The sequence below is a fragment of the Myxocyprinus asiaticus genome, chromosome 42 (assembly GCF_019703515.2).
Source record: "Myxocyprinus asiaticus isolate MX2 ecotype Aquarium Trade chromosome 42, UBuf_Myxa_2, whole genome shotgun sequence".
Taxonomy (NCBI): domain Eukaryota; kingdom Metazoa; phylum Chordata; class Actinopteri; order Cypriniformes; family Catostomidae; genus Myxocyprinus; species Myxocyprinus asiaticus.
Window position 1 is genome coordinate 24,300,393 of NC_059385.1, and position 21,265 is coordinate 24,321,657.

The 21,265-nt window shown below is 37.9% G+C and overlaps 3 protein-coding genes across 3 annotated transcripts in view; 2 read left to right on the forward strand and 1 right to left on the reverse strand.

Annotated features, from left to right (window-relative positions):
* Nucleotides 1-9,406, reverse strand: part of LOC127432732 (protein unc-13 homolog B-like) — a 145,201-nt gene extending 135,795 nt beyond the window's left edge. Inside the window, exon 1 of the mRNA XM_051684109.1 lies at nucleotides 9,202-9,406. Coding sequence (XP_051540069.1) covers nucleotides 9,202-9,223 — 22 coding nt within the window. The 5' untranslated portion in view covers nucleotides 9,224-9,406. The remainder of the gene's footprint in view (nucleotides 1-9,201) is intronic.
* LOC127432784 (14-3-3 protein gamma-like) overlaps nucleotides 1-21,265 on the forward strand; it is a 678,408-nt gene that overhangs the window by 257,212 nt on the left and 399,931 nt on the right. The gene's annotated exons all lie outside the window — the stretch shown is intronic.
* On the forward strand, nucleotides 11,441-20,703 carry LOC127432766 (stomatin-like protein 2, mitochondrial). The gene is made up of 10 exons (XM_051684176.1): nucleotides 11,441-11,612; nucleotides 15,410-15,562; nucleotides 17,065-17,164; nucleotides 17,246-17,304; nucleotides 17,389-17,490; nucleotides 18,165-18,299; nucleotides 18,388-18,532; nucleotides 19,826-19,905; nucleotides 20,073-20,201; nucleotides 20,301-20,703. Exons 1-10 carry the CDS (start codon nucleotides 11,568-11,570, stop codon nucleotides 20,424-20,426), a joined length of 1,074 nt encoding a protein of 357 aa, XP_051540136.1. The 5' UTR covers nucleotides 11,441-11,567; the 3' UTR covers nucleotides 20,427-20,703.

Sequence of the window (21,265 nt, forward strand, 5' to 3'; positions counted from 1 at the left end):
AAACAATATTCTGAGTCGACTCAAACACAGAGCTTTCTTAGGCACACTATCAGACACAATACCTCTTCTAAAGACCAAAGTATACTTCAGTCAGACGTGAACGCATGGTGTTTATGTGCGGGACGCGTGACGCAAATATTTCCATCAGCAGAGTACTCAAGCACTGAACTCTTGCGGACAGTTTGATCTAATCGAGCTTACTCTGAATGCACAGTATGTGTATGCGCTTGGAATTGTTTGCACTAATTACCGGGTCCACAAGGTGGCAACAATCACAACTGAGCCTTTGCTGTCATGAAGAATCGCTAGAAGATGATGTACAGTTGAATTCAGAAGTTTACTTCCACCTTAGCCAAATACATTCAGAAAGTATTCAGACCCCTTCATTTTTTCACATTTTGTTATGTTGTAGCCTTATGCTAAAATGCTTTAAATAATTTTTTGTTCACATCAATCTACACTCCATACCCCATAATGACAAAGCAAAAAACAGATTTTTGATAACTTTGCAAATTTACTAAAAAGAAAAAACTGATATATCACATTGACATAAGTATTCAGACCTTTGCTATGAAACTTGAAATTTAGCTCAGGTGCATCCCATTTCTCTGGATCATCTTTGAGATATTTCTACACTTTGATTGGAGTACACCTGTGGCAAATTCCATTGATTGGACATGATTTGGCACACACCTGTCTATATAAAGGTCTCACAGCTAAAAATGCATATCAGAGCAAAAACCAAGCCATGAGGTCAAAGGAACTTGCTGCAGAGCTCAGAGACAGGATTTTGTCAAGGCACAGATCTGGGGAAGGCTACAAAATTTTTTAGATGCATTGAAGGTTCCCAAGAGCACAGTGGCCTCCATCATTCTTGAATGGAAGGAGTTTGGAACAACCAGGACTCTTCCTAGAGCTGGCCGCCTGGCCAAACTGAGCAACTGGGGGAGAAGGGCCTTGGTGAGAGAGGTGACCAAGAACCCTATGGTCACTCTGTTTTAGCTCTAGAGATCATGTGTGGAGATGGGAGAAACTTGCAGAAGGACAACCATCACTGCAACACTCCACCGATCTGGGCTTTATGACAGAGTAGCCAGATGGAAGCCGCTCCTCAGTGCAACACACATAAAAAAGCACCTAAAGGACTCGAAGATTATGAGAAACGAAATGATGAAATGAAGATTGAACTGTTTGGCCTCAATTCCAAGCATTATGTCTGGAGGAAACCAGGCACTGCTCATCACCTGCACAATACCATCCCAACGGTGAAGCATGGTGGTGGTAGCATCATGCTATAGGGGTGTTTTTCAGTGGCAGGGACTGGGGACTGGTCAGGGTTGAAGGAAAGCTGAACACAGCAAAATACAGAGATATCCTTAAGGAAAACCTGGTCCAGAGCACTCAGAACCTCAGACTGGGCTGAAGGTTCACCTTCCAACAGGTCAATGACCTTAAGCATACAGCCAAGACAACACAAGTGTGGCTTAGGGACAACTCTGTGAATGTTCTTGAGTGGCCCAGCCAGAGCCCGGACTTGAACCCAATCGAACATCTCTGGAGAGACCTGAAAATGGCTGTCCACCGATGGTCCCCATCCAACCTGATAGAGCTTAAGAGGATCTACAGAGAAGAATGGCATAAAATCCCCAAATCCAGGTGTGCAAAGCTTGTCGAATCATACCCAAAAAGACCTGAGGTTGTAATCGCTGCCAGAGGTGCTGAGTTAAGGGTCTGAATACTTATGTCAGTGATATTTCAGTTTATCTTTTTAATAAATTTTGCAAAGATATCAAAAATCTGGTTTTTGCTTTGTCATTAGGGGGTATTGAGTGTAGATTGATGTGAAAGTTTTTTTTTTTTTAAAGATTTTAGCATAAGGCTGCAACAAAGTGTAAAAAAAATGAAGGGGTCTGAATACTTTGAGTGCACTGTATAATTTACTATAGTGAAACCTTGGGTATTTTTCGTAAGGGTTTGTTTCAGAGGCATTTTTTACAAATCATCATATTTTGCCCCCATGTCACTGTTCAGGCTGATCTCACAGTGAATTCAGAAACAGTAGGTTGACTTTTCTTTAGCTAAAATCTGTGCTTACTGAAATGTGAAACACTGCCCCCAGTGGCCAAAGCAATAAGTGTTGTTGGTTGATGAGCACATGTGAGCTCCATTTTATGAGTGATATGTCCACAAAGAGGAGCCAAAAGCAAGCTGTAAAGCAAGTTGTTTTCAGCTGTACAGGCTGTAATACGGTGAAAGGGCATATTTTATAAACTGTACCCCCCCAACCCAAACCTAAACCTAATCATCAGTGGAGTATGTAAAGTTAGAGGAAAAAATTCCAAAAGTTCCAAATTGTGCTCGCCACCGATTATGCGAACGTCACTACTTCCTGGCTTCAACTCGGGATCTGAACCTGGGTCTCCCACGCTGCTGATGCAACACGCTTCCAGTCATGCCACAAGGGCAGGTAAATACACTGAAGCCGATGCAAAAATGTCTGACAGGAGAAGGTGCTTGTCAGTGAGTTGGCATAATGTGGTCGATCCTAGCAGTGGCGGATTTAGACATGGGCAACATAGGCAACCGGGGCATCTTGCAGGGGACAAGTAGGCGCCCTGAAGTCCACCTGCCATTTCATCTCCAAACACCCACAACCTCCCCTCCCCCCCTAGCCACAGCACTCCCCCACCCGTCAACAACCTTTGTTAGCGGGGGGTAGGGGGATACTGAAGCGGGTTTCGTCCAAGGCAAAGCTAAGCTAGAACTGCTACTGGAACCTAGGATACTGGAACTCTGAAACAACATGCTGATTTCCTGTGTTATCATTTTGCACTTTCTGTGGCATTTTTGCCTTGAAAACTGGTTCATTTTTGACCCTGGTGCCAATGCATTCTGTGTTTGAACTAAAAGGTAGTTCAGGGAAAAAAAGTCTTGCATCCCATTATTTTACAACAACACTGATGTTTCGGTTTAAGACCCTGTCCACATACAATAACTATTATGGGATTGAGACGTGATTTGGAGGAGATTACTTCTGATAGCTGCTTGAGCCCGTGTGCTGGCCGCGGCTGGATGATGGATATACCAGATGGATGCTGGGATTGTACGGCGGCCTGTGAGACATCACAGTGGATTACTAATGCGTAACGCTGTAACATCTCCCAGGATATCAGCCGACACAGTGCACATACGAGCACAGGCTTGTTTACCATAGACAAATGGACATTCTGATGCTGAGATTAAGATGTTGAGACAAATGGTTAATAATGCACTGAGATTCACATATGTGAGAAGCATGTTTCCACTGCATCCTTTTCCCTGAAATTATCACAATTCAAGATCAGTAACATTCGGCTGCCCATATATTGGTGTGTTATGTTAAGGGAACTCTGTGTGACAGAGGATATGAGGGTCTTGGGGGAATTTAAAGGGAGGGATTCTGGTCCCCACACTTTTTCCTGTATCAAGAGTGTCTATTTTTGTGCACATCACAAAACATGAGCTGTTCATTGCTATGCACAAACTTCTCATTATTGTTGTTTCCATGACAACAAAGTAATTCACACACCTGCAATTGGTCACCATAACAGATGCACGGAGCAGAGATGTATCTATTTTCTTGGAATAAGTGCCGCTGAATGTATAAATAGTGTTACAAAGAATATCCAATTTTGCCAGATTTTCCATTGCAGGGTCTCAAGACGCATGTTTCAATGTTGAACAGCCCCAAAATGCAGCACTCATGGCATGAGGTACATATAAAAACACAAAAAAGCAATATCCAAAGGCTTCAGTATAACTCATATGTAGATCATACATACTGTATGTGTGAATTACCCCTCTACTTTGGAAAAAATGACAAATTTGATCGCAAAATGGATTGCTTTGGACTGTAGGCCAGGGTTATGTTCATTGATATCTAAATAAAACAAACAATATATTGACTTCTAAAGCCACTTTTTATAATTTCTATTGAATAATTTCCTTGTTATGTCTTGAATTATTTTCATTTCAAAGCAAATCTTAATATGCAACTAATTGATCACCATTTATAATATTGTTTTTTTTTTTTTACTATTTATTTCATTAAAGGTGCTGTAAGCATTTTTTACTAAATGGTATGCAGAAAATGTTCCAAAATATCATAAAGCTGGAAAAAGTCTTGATTAAAATACAAGTATTGTTTCACTCACATACCAAATATATATAGAGTAAAAGCCCCTAGAAAACGCAAATAGTTTATAAATTGTAAATAGAAGTGTCTTTTGTTGTGTTTTCACTTTTAATTTCATGAAATAAACAGAATACAAAAACAGTATGTAACAGGGGGGTTAAAATGGGAAAAGAGGAGGCAGATACTGGACAAACATAAACACACACACGGCAGCTGCGTGTGGCTCTCTCTCTCCTGAACTGCCGCATCCGGCTGCCTTTATCCCTCTCCTCAGCTGATTAGCCTGATTGGGGGCTCGGCATGCGTAGTCACGGCCCGGCCCAGCCCGGCCCCGCCCTCTTCCTCGTCACACAGTAGTTGCTCACAAAAAACAAAAATGGTCCAAATACAATGTGATACAATCACTGATCAGTATAAATGATGCAAAGATCTTAAAATCTTATCTTGGAGAAAATATGAAGCTAGGGAGGGTCTCTGGTAACAAAGTGGACCAATCACAATTATGGTGATCTGCGTCGACGCACACGTTGTTCTATTTTTATGAGGTGCACATCAAGCTACGTATAAAGGCTAAAGTATAAATCAAAGTATAAGTTTTAGAAGTATAAATCTGCCTTTAGAATGGCTAAAATCGCTTACAGCACCTTTAAAGTAATAGTTCACCCCAAAATGAAAATTATCTCATCATTTACTCACCCTTATGCCATCCCAGATGTGTGTGACTTCCTTTCTTCAACAGAACATAAATTAAGATTTTTAGAAGAATATCTCAGCTCTTTTGGTCCATACAATAAAAATTTTTTTTTTAAAATTAAGCTCCAAAAATAAAAACATTCAGCATAAAATGTGCAAAAATGTCTTATTTGAAGACGAGGTGCTGGACATCAAACAAGTCTGTTGTTCATGTAAACAGGTAGTACCGCCCCAAAATCATGCCATTGGTTGAGCTAGACATGTTGAACTGCTCAAGCAGAGCAATGTTATGAAAGTGCCACAGAGCCACAGTGTTTATCAACCTACAAATGGCTTACTTAAAGTTGTCTTTGCACAATAGGATAGAAGACACAGAGACTTCTGGTCACCTACATGGCCACTAAATCATTTCCTTTTAAGTTTAAGTGCAATGAACACATTCCCTCAGGTCACCCTCAGTCACCGATCATGCAAAATAAGTGACCCAGAGATGGTCATTCCTGCCACCTTCTGACCTCTATAAGGACACCAGCAGGCAAACATAAGTGGAAGCTGGAAATGAAAAGCAGGAAGTGGAATCAGTGTGTCCTGCTGCTGTTGCCAGAGAGTGTAGTTTACTTTCTACTCTGCGAGGAGGAGGTGCTGGATGACTGGACAGAGAGAGCAGCAGATGGCCAGAGGATTACATTTACAATCCCCCCACTCACTGCACTGTGCTGTCTCACCCTCACATACAAACTCACTCACACACTCTCTACCTTTGAATGACAACTCTCAGCTTAGGCATTTCCATGCAAATTTCATAGCTGAAAACCATGATGAAATTAAACAAATTTGCATGAATTTTTAAGAAGTCTTTTTTTTTCATGGGGTCCAATTATAAGACAAGATTATTGCACTAAAAAGTTAAACTGAATTTTTTCATGACCATTTTCCAATACTAGTGTACAACTAGTGTACAACTAGTGTACAACTAGTGTACTACTGGGGAAATCAACATAATGGCTTACTTGCAGTCATCATCTCTGAATCTTAAGCTGTGATAGGAGAAAGTATTTTTAACAGTCCTATCAAATAATGAGTCAAGACCAAGATGTTAAATATTGTGGCTGATATTACTTCCCAGTTCATTTGATACACTGCAAATTCAAGTCAAGTGCATTCCATTGGGATCCAGTATTCCCTTGTAACGAGGTCTGGCTGTATACTGAACATTTTGGCAAATCTTGCAAGTAAATCAATGCATACTGTGACACATACTGTACTATGCATTGCCTAGAAGAACAGAAATAGAAAGTAGCATGGTAGTATGCTATTCCGAACATTAGATTTATACAAGTTTGCTTTAATGCAAGAAATCTTTAATCTTTAACCACTGAACGTTCATCTGCTTTAAGTCTTTTGAATTTATCATCAATTGCATTATGCCAGTTTTCGGTAACTGAACAGGGTTGCACTTTCCGAACACACATCCTGCTTCCACGGACAAAGAGCCACTAAACTTCAATGCAACTCTAAAGGGTTGATATGCATCCCCTATACTTTACTGACTGTTCCAGTGGAGCTTACAATGTAGAACAATGAGAAAACTGCATGACAAGTGAAAAGACCCAGAGAGATTTTGTTAATAGCAATCTACCCATAAAACCTACAATTGCAAACATTTCATGCGAGTAAAAGGTGTAATATGTGATATCTGAGGATGCTGTGAATCTATGACCTTTTAAACCTAAACCAAACAAAAACTCTTGTGAGACACGCTGTGAAATGTAATGGCAGCCCAGTTCCTGCATAAATGGTTTCCTTTGTCTCTTTGAATAATTGACTTGTTTGAAGACCTCGAGTGAACATGTTTCATCTGCAAGTGTTTGTATCTACTCAGCCCCACTGATACTCTCTGCTTTACTTGCATAATTTCAATCACGTCATTGTAACAGCCTGGATTCCTGAGGAAAGGAGGTGATGTGGTAGTTAAAGGCCTGTATGGCAAAGGTTCTGTTTATATTTCCTTAAGAGGAAGGAAAGTTTGCTGCACATGTTGGCAGAAAGCAATTAAAGGAACAGTTCACCCAAAAATGAAAGTTCTGTAATCATTTACTCACCCTCAAGTTTTTCAAAACCCTTATGACTTTCTTTCTTTCATGGAACAAAAAAGGAGATATTTCTATAAGAATGTCCACGCTGCTGTCTTTCAAAACAATGAAAGTGAATGGTGACTGTCAAGTAAGATTTTCAAGGCAAGATATTTCTGATTTCGGTCTGTTCCTCACACAAAGCTGTTGTATGGCTATATATATATATATATATATATATATATATATATATATATATATATATATATATATATAGGGCACAAGTCATAATGAGTACTTTTATAAAACTTTTTTTTTTTTTTTTTAGGAGCTTGACAGCCCCTCAAAACCATTCACTTTCAATGTATGGAAGTGAGCAGCCCAGACATTCTGCTAAATTCCTCTTTTGGTGTTTCAAGGAAGAAAGAAAGCAAAACAAGTTTGGAATGACATGAGGGTGAGTAAATCTGTATCTCACCCAAGATTTCACACAGTACCACAGGCCGTTACTTAGTCTAGTGTTGGTTTTATTTGTCTTGCTCTGTCAAAAAGCCCAGTCACTCTTGAATTCACATTATTCTGCACCTCTCAGTTGATGTGGATGAGCAATCAGTGTGTTTCCCATCCCCTATACTTCACTCAGCCTTTAAGCAATATTGCATGGACATTAAGCAGAGATGCTTTCTCCACTGAAAGCAAAGCAGGTATTGCACTAGAATAGATCGAGCATAGATTAGAAAGAGGAAATGATGGAGATGTTGATCACGACTGGCCAGTAACCAAAGATAAAAGGAGTATGTGCATCTCTGTGAGGGTGTATGAGAGCAGATGACACAAACCCTTTCATCTGTTACTTCAACAGGGCCTGATGAGCTAGCAGCATTTCCAAAATACTCCATAAAATATGGCCAAAATCATATTACATTTAATTCCATTCAGTGAAATCACAAAATAATAATAATAACAATAATAATATTAAATTCAAATAAAACCCAATTTCGGCCTACCTTTTTTTCCCCCCACTTTTGTTTATTTTATATTTAAAAAAATAAACAAACAAAATGAGTTTTTCAGTGATAAGTGCCAATATCTACAGTGTGGCTGATACAATGGAGATATACAGAAGATAAACATATGATATATATACAATGATAGCAAAAACAACGTACATTATTTTCTGAATTTAAACACTTATTTTATACAATATTTACAAAAGAATTCAATAGAAACACTTTTTTGTGTGTGTGTGTGTGTGTGTGTATATATATATATATATATATATATATATATATAAAAATAGACAACCAAAATGGCTTTCTCAGTGATCAGTGCCGATATCTGGAGAGCAGTGTGGCCGACATAATGGCGATATATAAATGGAATTTAAACAGTTGTTTTACACAGTATTTATTCAAAATTCACTAGAAACATTAGAATATGTATTATCCATTAATATCACCAACTATTTCGAATTGGCCAAGCAAGGCACGGTTATTGGCCTATGCCAATAATCCCAAAATTGAAAAAAATAAAATAAAATAAATAATAATAATAATAATAATAATAATAATATATTGGTCAATATATTGGTCCATCTAAAATGTAATATACAATATAATATTGTATAAACATGCAATTATACAAATTTACTATCATAGATTTTTCTTATTTAAAAAGTATGATTTTCAATCAATAACAATCCAAATATTTCAGATATGCATTTCTTCTTTAAATACAGGCTAATGCATACTTTTGTTGTACAGTTTGAATTTGTCATTAGGTTGTTTTCAATTACCATTATAGGCTTTTACTGAATAAACCCAACAACATTTTTTTTTTTTTTTTTGGGCACACTTTATATACCTAATGTTATGAGATGTAGACAACTTTTTCCTTGCAATAATATTAATAAAAAATAAAATAAAAAAGTATTTATTGTGTGTTTACTGTCTTTGGACTGCAGAGCGGCATTACATCATGAAGCCAAACAGCTGGTTCACTCTAGAACAGTCAAACCTCAAATTATATAATAACACGCTTGTTACTCCTGTCCCAATTATGCGCGAACTATCAATTAATTTAATATAAACTTTATATAAAAACAGCAAACAGTACGTAGAAAGCAAATAACAACAAAAGGTAAGAAAAGAACCCACGCGCTTATAAACTTTTAAACAAGCTAACATACCTTACTAGGATAGCGTGCTGACAGGTGCAAACACATGCACTGAGTTAGAAAAAAATATTTAAAGCAGCACTCACCTCTCACGCAGAGGAGAGACATGGCAACCGAAGTTTTCCCCTTGGTTAAATCCTGCGTTAGTATAATCTAAGGTCTAAGCTGTAAAGCGAATTGTCCGGTGACATTTCAAACGATGTCACAAGTTTCTTCTCTACGCAAGAGCACACTACTGATAGTAGATGAAGTACGGATGCTCAACACAACTCCACAGGTGACGCGTACTGATTTCAGATATCCCATCGCCATCATAAAACTGTATGTGTAAAACTCACAGAAGTAGAGGCGGGGCTCAGCAGGTTTTTTAATGACGTACAAATTGCCACTGACCAAGAGGGCGGGGTTTATCGGACTGTTGACCAACGTAGGAAATAATGGGTGTGGTTTGTGGCTAAGTAAACAGTGTGAAGGAACAGGTGTGGTGTGGAAACTTTACAGGAGCAATCGAGCAAACTAAGATAAATGTAATTTCCTTTTTGCACCACAAATAAGAAGCAAACTACATTCATTGTTTGACGTCAGTTAGAAAGTTAAAATCTACTGGATGCAGTTGGGATTTTTATTCACCAAATCAAACTCTAGAGCATAAATTCTGCACTCTTCAAAATTACTAAATAATTAATTGTTCCTGTAGATGTATATGTTTAATTTTATGTTTAATCATTTAACCCTGATGATCTGTTTGAGACCTGAGAGACACCAAGACCCTTTTAATATCTCAAAAATCATGCTTAAAGGGACAGTTCATACAAAAATGAAAATAATCTCATCATTTACTGACGCTCATGCCATTCAAGATGTGTTTTACTTTCTTTCTTCTGCAGAACATAAATTAAGATTTTTAGAAGAATATTTCAGCTCTGTAGGTCCATATGGGTGGCAAAATTTTGAAGCTCCAAAATCCACAAGAAGGGAGCATAAAAGTAATCTATATGACTCCAGTGATTAAATCCATATCTTCAGACACAATACGATAGGTGTGGGTGAGAAACAGATAATGGGTTAAGTCATTTTTTATCATAAATTCTCCTCCCTGCCCAGTAGGGGTCGATATGCACTAAGAATGTGAATCACCAAAAACAGAAGCAGGATAAAGTGAAAGTGAAAGAAAAAGGACATAAATATTGATCTGTTTCTCACCCACACCCACATCATATCACTTCAGAAGATATGGATTTAACCACCAGAATCATCTGGGGTACATTTATGTTGCCCTAATGTGGATTTTGGAGCTTAAAAATTTTGGCACCCATTCACTTACATTGAATGGACCTACAGAGCTGAAATATTCTTCTAAAAATCTTAATTTCTGTTCTGCAGAAGAAAGAAAGTCATACACATCTTGGAGGGCAAGAGAGCAAGTAAATTATGAGAGAATTTTCATTTTTGGGTGAACTAACACTTTTTATTTCTTCTTTTTTTTTTAAGTATGAGATTGATACATGACTTTTAATAATTTTTTTTTTATTTATTTTTTTTAATTTTTTTTAATTTATTTTACAATACTTAGGTTTGGGTCTCAGAGACCCCAGGTTCAGGATATGAAGATATACAATTTATTTTCACATGTAAAGATTTTCTGTTTACATAATACATTGTTCTACCAATTTTTATGTGTTTGACATACATTAAATGTTTCTACAATATGTTTATACTGGATTCAAATTGACCTAAAAAAAATATGCAACATTACAATACTGGGTATGTCACTTTTCTAAAAAAATAAAAAAAATAAAAAAAATAAAAATGCATGCCTATTTTGATACAACAGAGGGTTAAAGCTTGATGGGTATCAATTTATCTTCCAGTGTTTCTCACACATGTGCCAGTAGATTCTGTTGTTGATTTAGACGTAATGATGTACTAAATGCACCTATTGAAATGAGATGGTATTTTGTCGCAGTAATATTAGTTTGCCCGGCAGGTGTTAACAGAAATAGAATAAGACGACACGCGATCATTAATAAAGCGGGCATTTTTGATGTTCATGAATAAATGTTAAAACTAGTAGTTAAAACTGTGCTCTACAGCGTCCTTTGGTGGACGAATAAACAATAACACTCTCAAATCAAGTTAAGGTTGTAAAACAATACATTAAAATAATAATCACATAATCAAACCTGATGTTTTGATTTATATGCTTAAAATACTAAAATATTAAAAAATTCTATTCGTATTCACCATTTTACACTGTGTTCTGTACAGATGTTATGCATGTATTCCCGGAACGATCCATTCAGATCGTTTGTTTCCCGCGCAGACCCGGATGATCCTCATTGACGCGCGCTCGTGATGTTGTAACTTTGTGTCCCGCAGCTGTAAGAGCTTGAGAAGAATTCGTTCATTTTTGACAAACCTCTTTCAGCGACTGTTTTCCTAAAGGCTGAAAATGCTGAGAACGGTGGTGTGTCGGGCAGGAAGCGGCATTTTGAAGGTAATAAAATGCACAATGTTCTTTATGACTGCCACTTCTATCTGACACATGAGCTGAATTTCACATTCTGTGACATGTGGAGCTCCTTGAACGACTCCTTTTTTACACCGATGGTATAAGTTTACTTTAAAGATTACTTCCAAATAATTACCTCTTTTAATCATCAGTGTCGTTTGAATTTATCTAATATAGATGCAACATTTGGTACTTGTGTCATCAGCCATCCACTCCACATTACTATATGCGAACAGTATGTGATCTCAAGCTTGCTCCGATACCACACAACGCACATACAACTGAGTACAAGTACAAGCCTATTAGATAGTTACACTTTGTAGACACAAATGTTGATGTTGGCTTGACAAAGCCTTTTCTGAAAGTTTATAGTTTTAAAAGTTTTAAGTTTGATAGTTATAGACATACAGACATTACAGTGAAACAAACATCCAGATAGACAGAGACAGACATACAGATAGACTGACATACAGATACAGTTGTGCTCAAAAGTTTGCATACCCTTGGAGAATTGGTAATATATGTACGATTTTAAAGAAAACATGAGTGAGCAGGCAAAACACATTTCTTTTTTTTTCTTATGGGATTCATATTCAACTGTAGGTTATAACAGAATGGCACAATCATAAAACAAAACATGGCAACAAAGAAAAAAATGAAATGACCCCTGTTCAAAAGTCTGCATACCCTTAGTTCTTAATACTGTGTATTGCCCCCTTTAGCATCAATGACAGTTTGCAGTCTTTTGTAAGTTGTCTATGAGGCCCCAAATTCTTGCAGGTGGTATAGCTGCCCATTCGTCTTGGCAAAATGCCTCCAGGTCATGCAAAATCTTTGGTCGTCTTGCATGAACTGCACGTTTGAGATCTCCCGAGAGTGGCTTGATGATATTAAGGTCAAGAGACTGTGATGGCCACTCCAGAACCTTCACCTTTTTCTGCTGTAACCACTGGAGGGTCAACTTGGCCTTGTGCTTAGGGTCATTGTCGTGCTGGGGAGTCCAAGAGCGTCCCATGTGCAGCTTTCGTGCAGAAGAATGCAAATTGTCTGCCAGTATTTTCTGATAACATGCTGCATTCATCTTGCCATCAATTTTCACAAGATTCCCTTGCCTTTAGAGCTCACACACCCCCAAAACATCAGTGAGCCACCACCATGCTTCACAGTGATGATGGTATTCTTTTCACTATAGGCCTTGTTGACCCCTCTCCAAACATGGCGCTTATGGTTGTGACCATAAAGCTCTATTTTGGTCTCGTCACTCCAAATTACAGTGTGCCAGAAGCTGTGAGGCGTGTCAAGGTGTTGACGGGCATATTGCAACCGGGCTTTTTTGTGTCTGTCTGACAGACAGATAGATAGACAGAGACAGATAAACAGATAGATAGATAGATGATTGATGGATGGATGTTGCTAGGCATTGCTAGCATGTTGTTAGACATTGCTAGCATGTTGCTAGGTGTTTTTAGCATGTTTAGAGAGAGATAATAGATTAAGCAGACTAAAGGCCTTGTGTAGGTTTGTTCACATTTGAATTTTTGACAGTTGGAGTTTGAATACTCTTGGTCCATTTGAATATTTCATCAACGCACATATATGGGATTTTTCTGACTTTTGATTGCACACTGTGCAATAACTGTAAGCCTGATCCATAAGAAAAGATACCGCATCCTGATTCAGAACAGTCTGAAGGTTTGTCCCAAATTTGGTGGTTGTAGCATGAAAGCTGTAGGAGGAGTTACAATCAGAAATTTTGGTCTCAGGAGAATAATGATACGTTTTATATTGTCGAACAGCATGTTGGCTTTGTTGAGCCAATATAGTAAGAAGAACAACTTGTACAACATTTCCCACTGAGACTGGTGTCTAAAGAAAATTATGTGCAATATAGATTTGACAGGCAGATTTGAAACCGTAAAAACATCAAACAGATTGAAAATGACTTAATGAGATATTCACCTGAGATGCTTTTTAAACATCATTGAAGAAGTTTCTGTGTGTGCTGGGCTGCTTTTTGGTTCATTCACTGTGTGGTCAAACTTATCACTTACAAAAATATGCACAAAAAAAAATAAAATAAAAAAATAAAATATATATATATATATATACACAGGTGCTGGTCATATAATTAGAATATCATCAAAAAGTTGATTTATTTCACTAATTCCATTCAAAAAGTGAAACTTGTATATTATATTCATTTATTACACACAGACTGATATATTTCAAATGTTTATTTCTTTTAATTTTGATGATTATAACTGACAACTAAGGAAAATCCCAAATTCAGTATCTCAGAAAATTAGAATATTGTGAAAAGGTTCAATATTGAAGACACCTGGTGCCACACTCTAATCAGCTAATTAACTCAAAACACCTGCAAAGGCCTTTAAATGGTCTCTCAGTCTAGTTCTGTACGCTACACAATCATGGGGAAGACTGCTGACTTGACAGTTGTCCAAAAGACGACCATTGACACGTTGCACAAGGAGGGCAAGACACAAAAGGTCATTGCAAAAGAGGCTGGCTGTTCACAGAGCTCTGTGTCCAAGCACATTAATAGAGAGGCGAAGGGAAGGAAAAGATGTGGTAGAAAAAAGTGTACAAGCAATAGGGATAACCGCACCCTGGAGAGGATTGTGAAACAAAACCCATTCCAAAATGTGGGGGAGATTCACAAAGAGTGGCCTGCAGCTGGAGTCAGTGCTTCAAGAACCACTACGCACAGACGTATGCAAGACATGGGTTTCAGCTGTCGCATTCCTTGTGTCAAGCCACTCTTGAACAACAGACAGCGTCAGAAGCGTCTCGCCTGGGCTAAAGACAAAAAGGACTGGACTGCTGCTGAGTGGTCCAAAGTTATGTTCTCTGATGAAAGTAAATTTTGCATTTCCTTTGGAAATCAGGGTCCCAGAGTCTGGAGGAAGAGAGGAGAGGCACACAATCCATGTTGCTTGAGGTCCAGTGTAAAGTTTCTACAGTCAGTGATGGTTTGGGGTGCCGTGTCATCTGCTGGTGTTGGTCCACTGTGTTTTCTGAGGTCCAAGGTCAACGCAGCCGTATACCAGGAAGTTTTAGAGCTCTTCATGCTTCCTGCTGCTGACCAACTTTATGGAGATGCAGATTTCATTTTCCAACAGGACTTGGCACCTGCACACAGTGCCAAAGCAACCAGTATCTGGTTTAAGGACCATGGTATCCCTGTTCTTAATTGGCCAGCAAACTCGCCTGACCTTAACCCCATAGAAAATCTATGGGGTATTGTGAAGAGGAAGATGCGACATGCCAGACTCAACAATGCAGAAGAGCTGAAGGCCACTATCAGAGCAACCTGGGCTCTCATAACACCTGAGCAGTGCCACAGACTGATCGACTCCATGCCACGCCGCATTGCTGCAGTAATTCAGGCAAAAGGAGCCCCAACTAAGTATTGAGTGCTGTACATGCTCATACTTTTCATGTTCATACTTTTCAGTTGGCCAAGATTTCTAAAAATCCTTTCTTTGTATTGGTCTTAAGTAATATTCTAATTTTCTGAGATACTGAATTTGGGATTTTCCTTAGTTGTCAGTTATAATCATCAAAATTAAAAGAAATAAACAGTTGAAATATATCAGTCTGTGTGTAATGAATGAATATAATATACAAGTTTCACTTTTTGAATGGAATTGGTGAAATCAACTTTTTGATGATATTCTAATTATATGACCAGCACCTGTATGTATGTGTGTGTATATATATGTATGTAACATTACACTGTATCCTATCTCTCCTGCATACAGCATTCACGGCAAACTGTGCCTGTATTTTGGGGGACCCGAGCCCAGCAGCGATGGGCTTCCAGCCTCCCTATGAACACTGTGGTTCTGTTCGTACCCCAGCAGGAAGCTTGGGTAGTGGAGAGGATGGGTCGCTTCCATCGGATCCTGGAACCAGTGAGTTCGTCCTTCCTCCCTTGATTCATTCATTTTAGGGTGTGTTCACACTTGTAGATCGGTTCCCTTGGTCCGGACCAAAAAAGAAAATGATACATATAGTCCTGGTTCGCTTAGCGTTCACACTGGCATTTTTAACACTGAACCTAACGATACAAAACAAAAGGCATCAGGAAAAAGTCACAACCTGATTGGACAGCTTTTATGACATATATTTTGCGACAGAAATTGCCAAACATCCAAAACAATGCTGACTGCTGGGCGAAATATGCTCGTTGGATTTATATATGGTGGTATTTTTACCCGCTGAGAACAAACGAAGAGCTAATAAAATGTGTAGAGAAGTCAAAACAGCACCAGGAATTCCTCCGTTGCGCACACAAACGAAGATATACTGCAAGGATGGCTGACGGCGGTTCTGACGCCTGTACCGAACTGTAATGGGCAACATAGCTCCTATGATGAAAAGAACCAGGTATGCTTGAGGTCAGTATTAGGCTAATTACTTCCTGTTTTTGGTCCGTTTAGACATCTTTGGTCCATGTTGCGTTCATATATCAATTGAACCGCACCAGAGTTTGTTTGGAAGACACCTTTGGTCCCCACTATTCAGGGGGTCTCGGTCCACTTCCAAACAAACTCTGGTGCGGTTCGATTGATATATGAACGCAACATGTACCAAAGATATCTAATCGGATCACAAACAGGAAGTAATTAGCCTAATACTGACCTCAAGCTATTAGCTCTTCGTTTGTTCTCAGCTGGTAAAAATACCACCATATATACACACACTACCGGTCAAAAGTTTCGAAACACTTGACTGAAATGTTTCTCATGATCTTAAAAATCTTTTGATCTGAAGGCGTATGATTAAATGTTTGAAATTAGTTTGTTGACAAAAATATAATGCAATCTGCAAATTCTAGGCAAAGGGTGACTACTTTGAAGATGCTAAAATATAACACAGTTTTGATTTATTTTGGATTTTGTTTAGTCACAACATAATTCCCATAGTTCCATTTATGTTATTCCATAGTTTTGATGACTTTACTATTATTCTAAAATGTGAAGAAAAAAAATTATAATAAAGAATGAGTGTTTCAAAACTTTTGACCGGTAGTGTATATAAATCTAACGAGCGCATTTCGCCCAGCAGTCAGCATTGTTTTGGATGTTCGGCAAGTTCAGTTGCAAAATATACGTCATAAAAGCTGTCGAATCAGGTTGTGACTTTTTCCTGATGCCTTTTGTTTTGTATCTTTAGGTTCGGTGTTAAAAATGCCAGTGTGAACGCTAAGCGAACCAGGACTAAATCTATCATTTTCTTTTTTGATCCGGACCAAGAGAACCGAACTTCAAATGTGAACACAGCCTAACAGAGCAATCGCACCAGAGTTCATTTTAATCGAACCAAACCTGCCAAGTGTGAACACACCCATACTGTCATATTTGCTTTCGATAGAATCATTTCCAGCCCTTGAAACAACATATTATTCCTGCAGGGTCTAAACATCTTAATTCCAATCTTGGACCGAGTCAGATATGTTCAAAGCCTCAAAGAAATAGTGATCGATGTACCAGAACAGTCTGCAGTTACCCTTGGTAAGTACCAGACATTGCAATCTTTTCACTCCTTGTTTAGTTTGTCATAGATGATTAAAATTAATGTTATGTTGCTTTTAGACAATGTGACGCTACAGATAGATGGAGTCTTATATCTCAGGATACTTGACCCTTTTAAGGTAAGTTTTAACAGTGCTTTCCTCCTTTAGTCTAGTGTTTCTTTTTACTTTCTTCCGGTAATGTGCTGTTGTTCACTTTTCAAGGCCAGCTATGGAGTGGAAGACCCAGAATATGCCGTCACACAGCTGGCACAGACCACCATGAGATCAGAGTTGGGAAAACTGACACTTGACAAAGTGTTTAGGGTATGAATTTCAGACGTCTGTGATTTTCAATCAGAATCAGTTTAGTCCGTCTGATGCTTCTAAGCTACAGCAGTTCCTGTAGCTCAACTGGTAGAGCATGGCGCTAGCAACGGCAAGATTATGGGTTTGATTCCCAGGGAACACAAACTGATACAATGTATACCTTGAATATACTGTGAGTCGCTTTGGATAAAAGCGCCTGCCAAATGCATAAATGTAAATGTCAATGTAGAAGTATTGCTTATATGTACCTTAAAATGTGCAATCTGATGAAAATATCCATTCACATCAATTCTGAACAAACTCAAATCAAGTTGGTATTCATAAAAACATAAGTTTGATTCTGCAAAGAAATACACCACACTACATGTGTACGCCAGGTATTTTTGAATCTGATAAAAGTAGTTGGATTTAGTGGTTTCCATGGCAATTATTAGCTCTTTTTTTTTTTTTTTTTTTTTTACAGATTAAGATCTTATCTGAGAAATTTCATTTGGATCAGTTGTTTGCATGAAACATTTCCATTCCGATTAAGCTAATAGTTGGATTAATGATGGATAATAAGGCTGCATGTAAACATAGATAGATTTAGTAACATTGTATTTACTCTTGACCTGTATGCCTTAATGTATTATGAGTTATTTGGTGTTCATTTCATTTTTGTCCTCCTATAGGAAAGAGAATCCCTCAATTCCAATATGGTCCACTCTATAAACCAGGCATCAGATGAATGGGGGATTCGGTGTCTTCGATACGAGATCAAAGACATTCACGTTCCCCCACGTGTAAAAGAGTCTATGCAAATGCAGGTAAGAACTTTTAACTATTGAACTTGACTTAATTGTGTTGCCTCTCAATCATTTGACTGATGAGAGCTTTAACATGAATCACGTTCAGGTTGAGGCTGAGAGGAAAAAGAGAGCCACCGTTCTGGAGTCTGAGGGAACCAGAGAGGCAGCCATTAATGTGGCAGAGGGGCGAAAGCAGGCTCAGATTCTGGCATCTGAGGGAGAGAAAGCAGAACGGATTAACAATGCTGCTGGTGCGTTTATGCTAAAGATTTGGGTATCATAATAACATTAGTAGAAGAATACAATATATTTGAATCTCAAAGCCTGTCAAAGACATGTCTGGGTCATATTTCACCCCAAAATAAAAAATCATGGGAAAATTAAGCATATCATTATGTATCATTTGTATGATTATGATTTTTTTCTTTAACATTATTGTGCATGTGGATTTGTTTTTTTATATATATATATATATTCAGAATAAAAGCAGTACAACAAATGCAAGCATGATTTATAAATACTTAACTATTTACTCTAACTATATAATACTTACTATTTGTATTTATAATTTTAAATTTAATTATATTGTAAATAAAACAATTCTAATTTGTTTATTAATTTCTTTTAATATGTATTGCAATTATAGTGAGAAGAGTGATATTTATTCACATTTCGATTGTGAAAAAGGGCTTTTACTTATCTTGAAAATGTGCTAGCCAAAAACAGCAACAAGCCCAAACACCCTAGAGAAAAAAGGGAGGAAAAAAAAATCTGGTTATTGCTTTGTCAATGTGAAAAAAATCGAAGGGGTCTGAATGCACTGTGCATGCTATAACATACTAGCAACACCTAGTAACCATCTGGAACACCCCAGCAAAACCTAGCAACCATCCAGAGTGCCCTGGAAACTGTGTAGCAACACCCATAACTTGGCACTAGAAGATCTGTAACATGCTACTAACTGCGTAGCCCTAGCAACCGTACAGCAACATGACCCAGCCATATACCTGTATTAGAACATCATAGAGACATGGGGTGGATTTATAATTTTTTTTGACTTGGCCTAGCAAGCAGCCTTTAAGTATCACCCTGGCAACTGTCTACAAATGCCAACTCAACCAGCCAAATCATTCTAGTAACCATATATCATCACTTATATCTCAGCACTGGAAAATCATAGAGACATGGGGGTCGGTTCATTTGACTTGGGCCCGTAACACCCTATTTACCAGATGGAGCACCCTAATGACCATATAGCATACTGTAAATTTGTTTATTTTTGATTTTGCGCTGCAGTATTACCTGGACATGTTGACATGATTCATGAAACACACTCTAAAATAATTATGAATTGTATTCATAATAATATTAATGTACTTGATGAACTGTATTCACTATGTGGAATTGTACTTTTTGATCATGTATTGAAGGGGTTGTATTATCCCTACATTATGATTATAACTTAAATTTACTTTAAATTTCCATTGCACATCAAGCCCACTGGCTTGTTCATGTTTGTAATATCTTTTCATTGTACTGTACAGGTGAAGCAAATGCTGTTTTGGTGAAAGCTGAAGCAAAAGCCAAAGCTATTAGACTACTGTCTGAGGCACTCACTCAACAGGTAAATATGTGAGAATTTATTGCAACTATAAACCATAACACTGTTTGTAGTGATGAATCATTTATTAGAAATTCAATGTGTGTAAACTAATACAATGTTGCATCTCAGGCTAATATAGTGAGAAACCAAAGCATCTTTGGTGATATTGTATAACTGTATCTGTACAGAATGGAAACGCTGCAGCATCTTTTACTGTGGCCGAACAGTACGTCTCTGCTTTCTCCAACCTGGCCAAAGAGTCCAACACCATCTTACTGCCCTCCAGCACTGGAGACATCAGCAGTATGGTGTCTCAGGTCTGACTTCATTTTAATATACCCTAATAATCATTCTTAAAATGTTGTGTCCAAATGTCCATAGTTTACATGCATAACTCATTCCTCTCTACTCTTTAGGCTATGGCTATATATGGAAGTTTAGCAAAGAAACAAACTCGGAGCGCAGTGGAGGGGGCGACCCATGAGACTTTAGAGCCGTTGTTGGAAGGGAGCACTGTGTCTGAAACTGAACTGAAAGACTGATTCAGAATCGGACAAATATGTACGTACCACTGAGATTTATGTTGAAAGTCTCATTTTGGCACATGGGATATAAGAGACAACCTGTTGATATCTTTCACATTCTGGTTATAATGAGAAAGATAACAGATGTGAGAAAAGAGGAGTGCTATAATGTCCTGATGTAACTACGAGATGTAACTTATTTTCTGGGTTATGTTTTTGTTTCTTTTTGTTTTCCATTATAATAAATTTGTTTCTCCTTCTGAAAATTACAGACCCAATGCTTGTAGAGTTGATCGTTCCACCATTTTTCACCAGATGACATTAATTTTTAAACAAGTTTTAAAGAGCACCTTTTATGGTTTTTCAAATATTACCTTTCATGTAGTTTGTTATATAGCTGTTTGTGAATGTAAAAAAAGTCTGCAAAGTTTCAAAAATCAAAGTGCATGACAAATGGAGTTATTGACTCCCAAAAGAAAGAACCGATTCTGAACACCTGAAACGAGTCGTTAGTAATTCCAAACTTACTTCCTGTACTAACCTACGTAATTTGGTAACAAAAAACCCGCCTCTGGTCTTCATTGGCTGCTCGCAGCTCTGCACCACCTCTGAACCACCCTCAAACACTACACTAAGCGGTAGAACAATCACAACAGACTGGGACATCTGACCAATCAGAGCAGAGCAGGCTCTCTGAAAGGAGGAGTTTAGAATGAATCCTTTAGAACGCATCATTGAACGAGTCTTTTTTGACACTGGGGAAAAAAAGGTAATGCTGCAATTTAAATTATGAGCAAATTAAAGTGTTTTTTGACCTTGGATGCATATAAATCTATTGTATGAGACCTTTAAAACAA

Coding starts and splice junctions, on each gene's coding strand:
- LOC127432766 (XM_051684176.1), top strand. CDS start 11,568: ATGCTGAGAACGGTGGTGTGTCGGGCAGGAAGCGGCATTTTGAAG. Junction 17,491..18,164: donor CACTTGACAAAGTGTTTAGG/GTATGAATTTCA, acceptor GTCCTCCTATAG/GAAAGAGAATCCCTCAATTC. Junction 18,533..19,825: donor ACGGATTAACAATGCTGCTG/GTGCGTTTATGC, acceptor TGTACTGTACAG/GTGAAGCAAATGCTGTTTTG.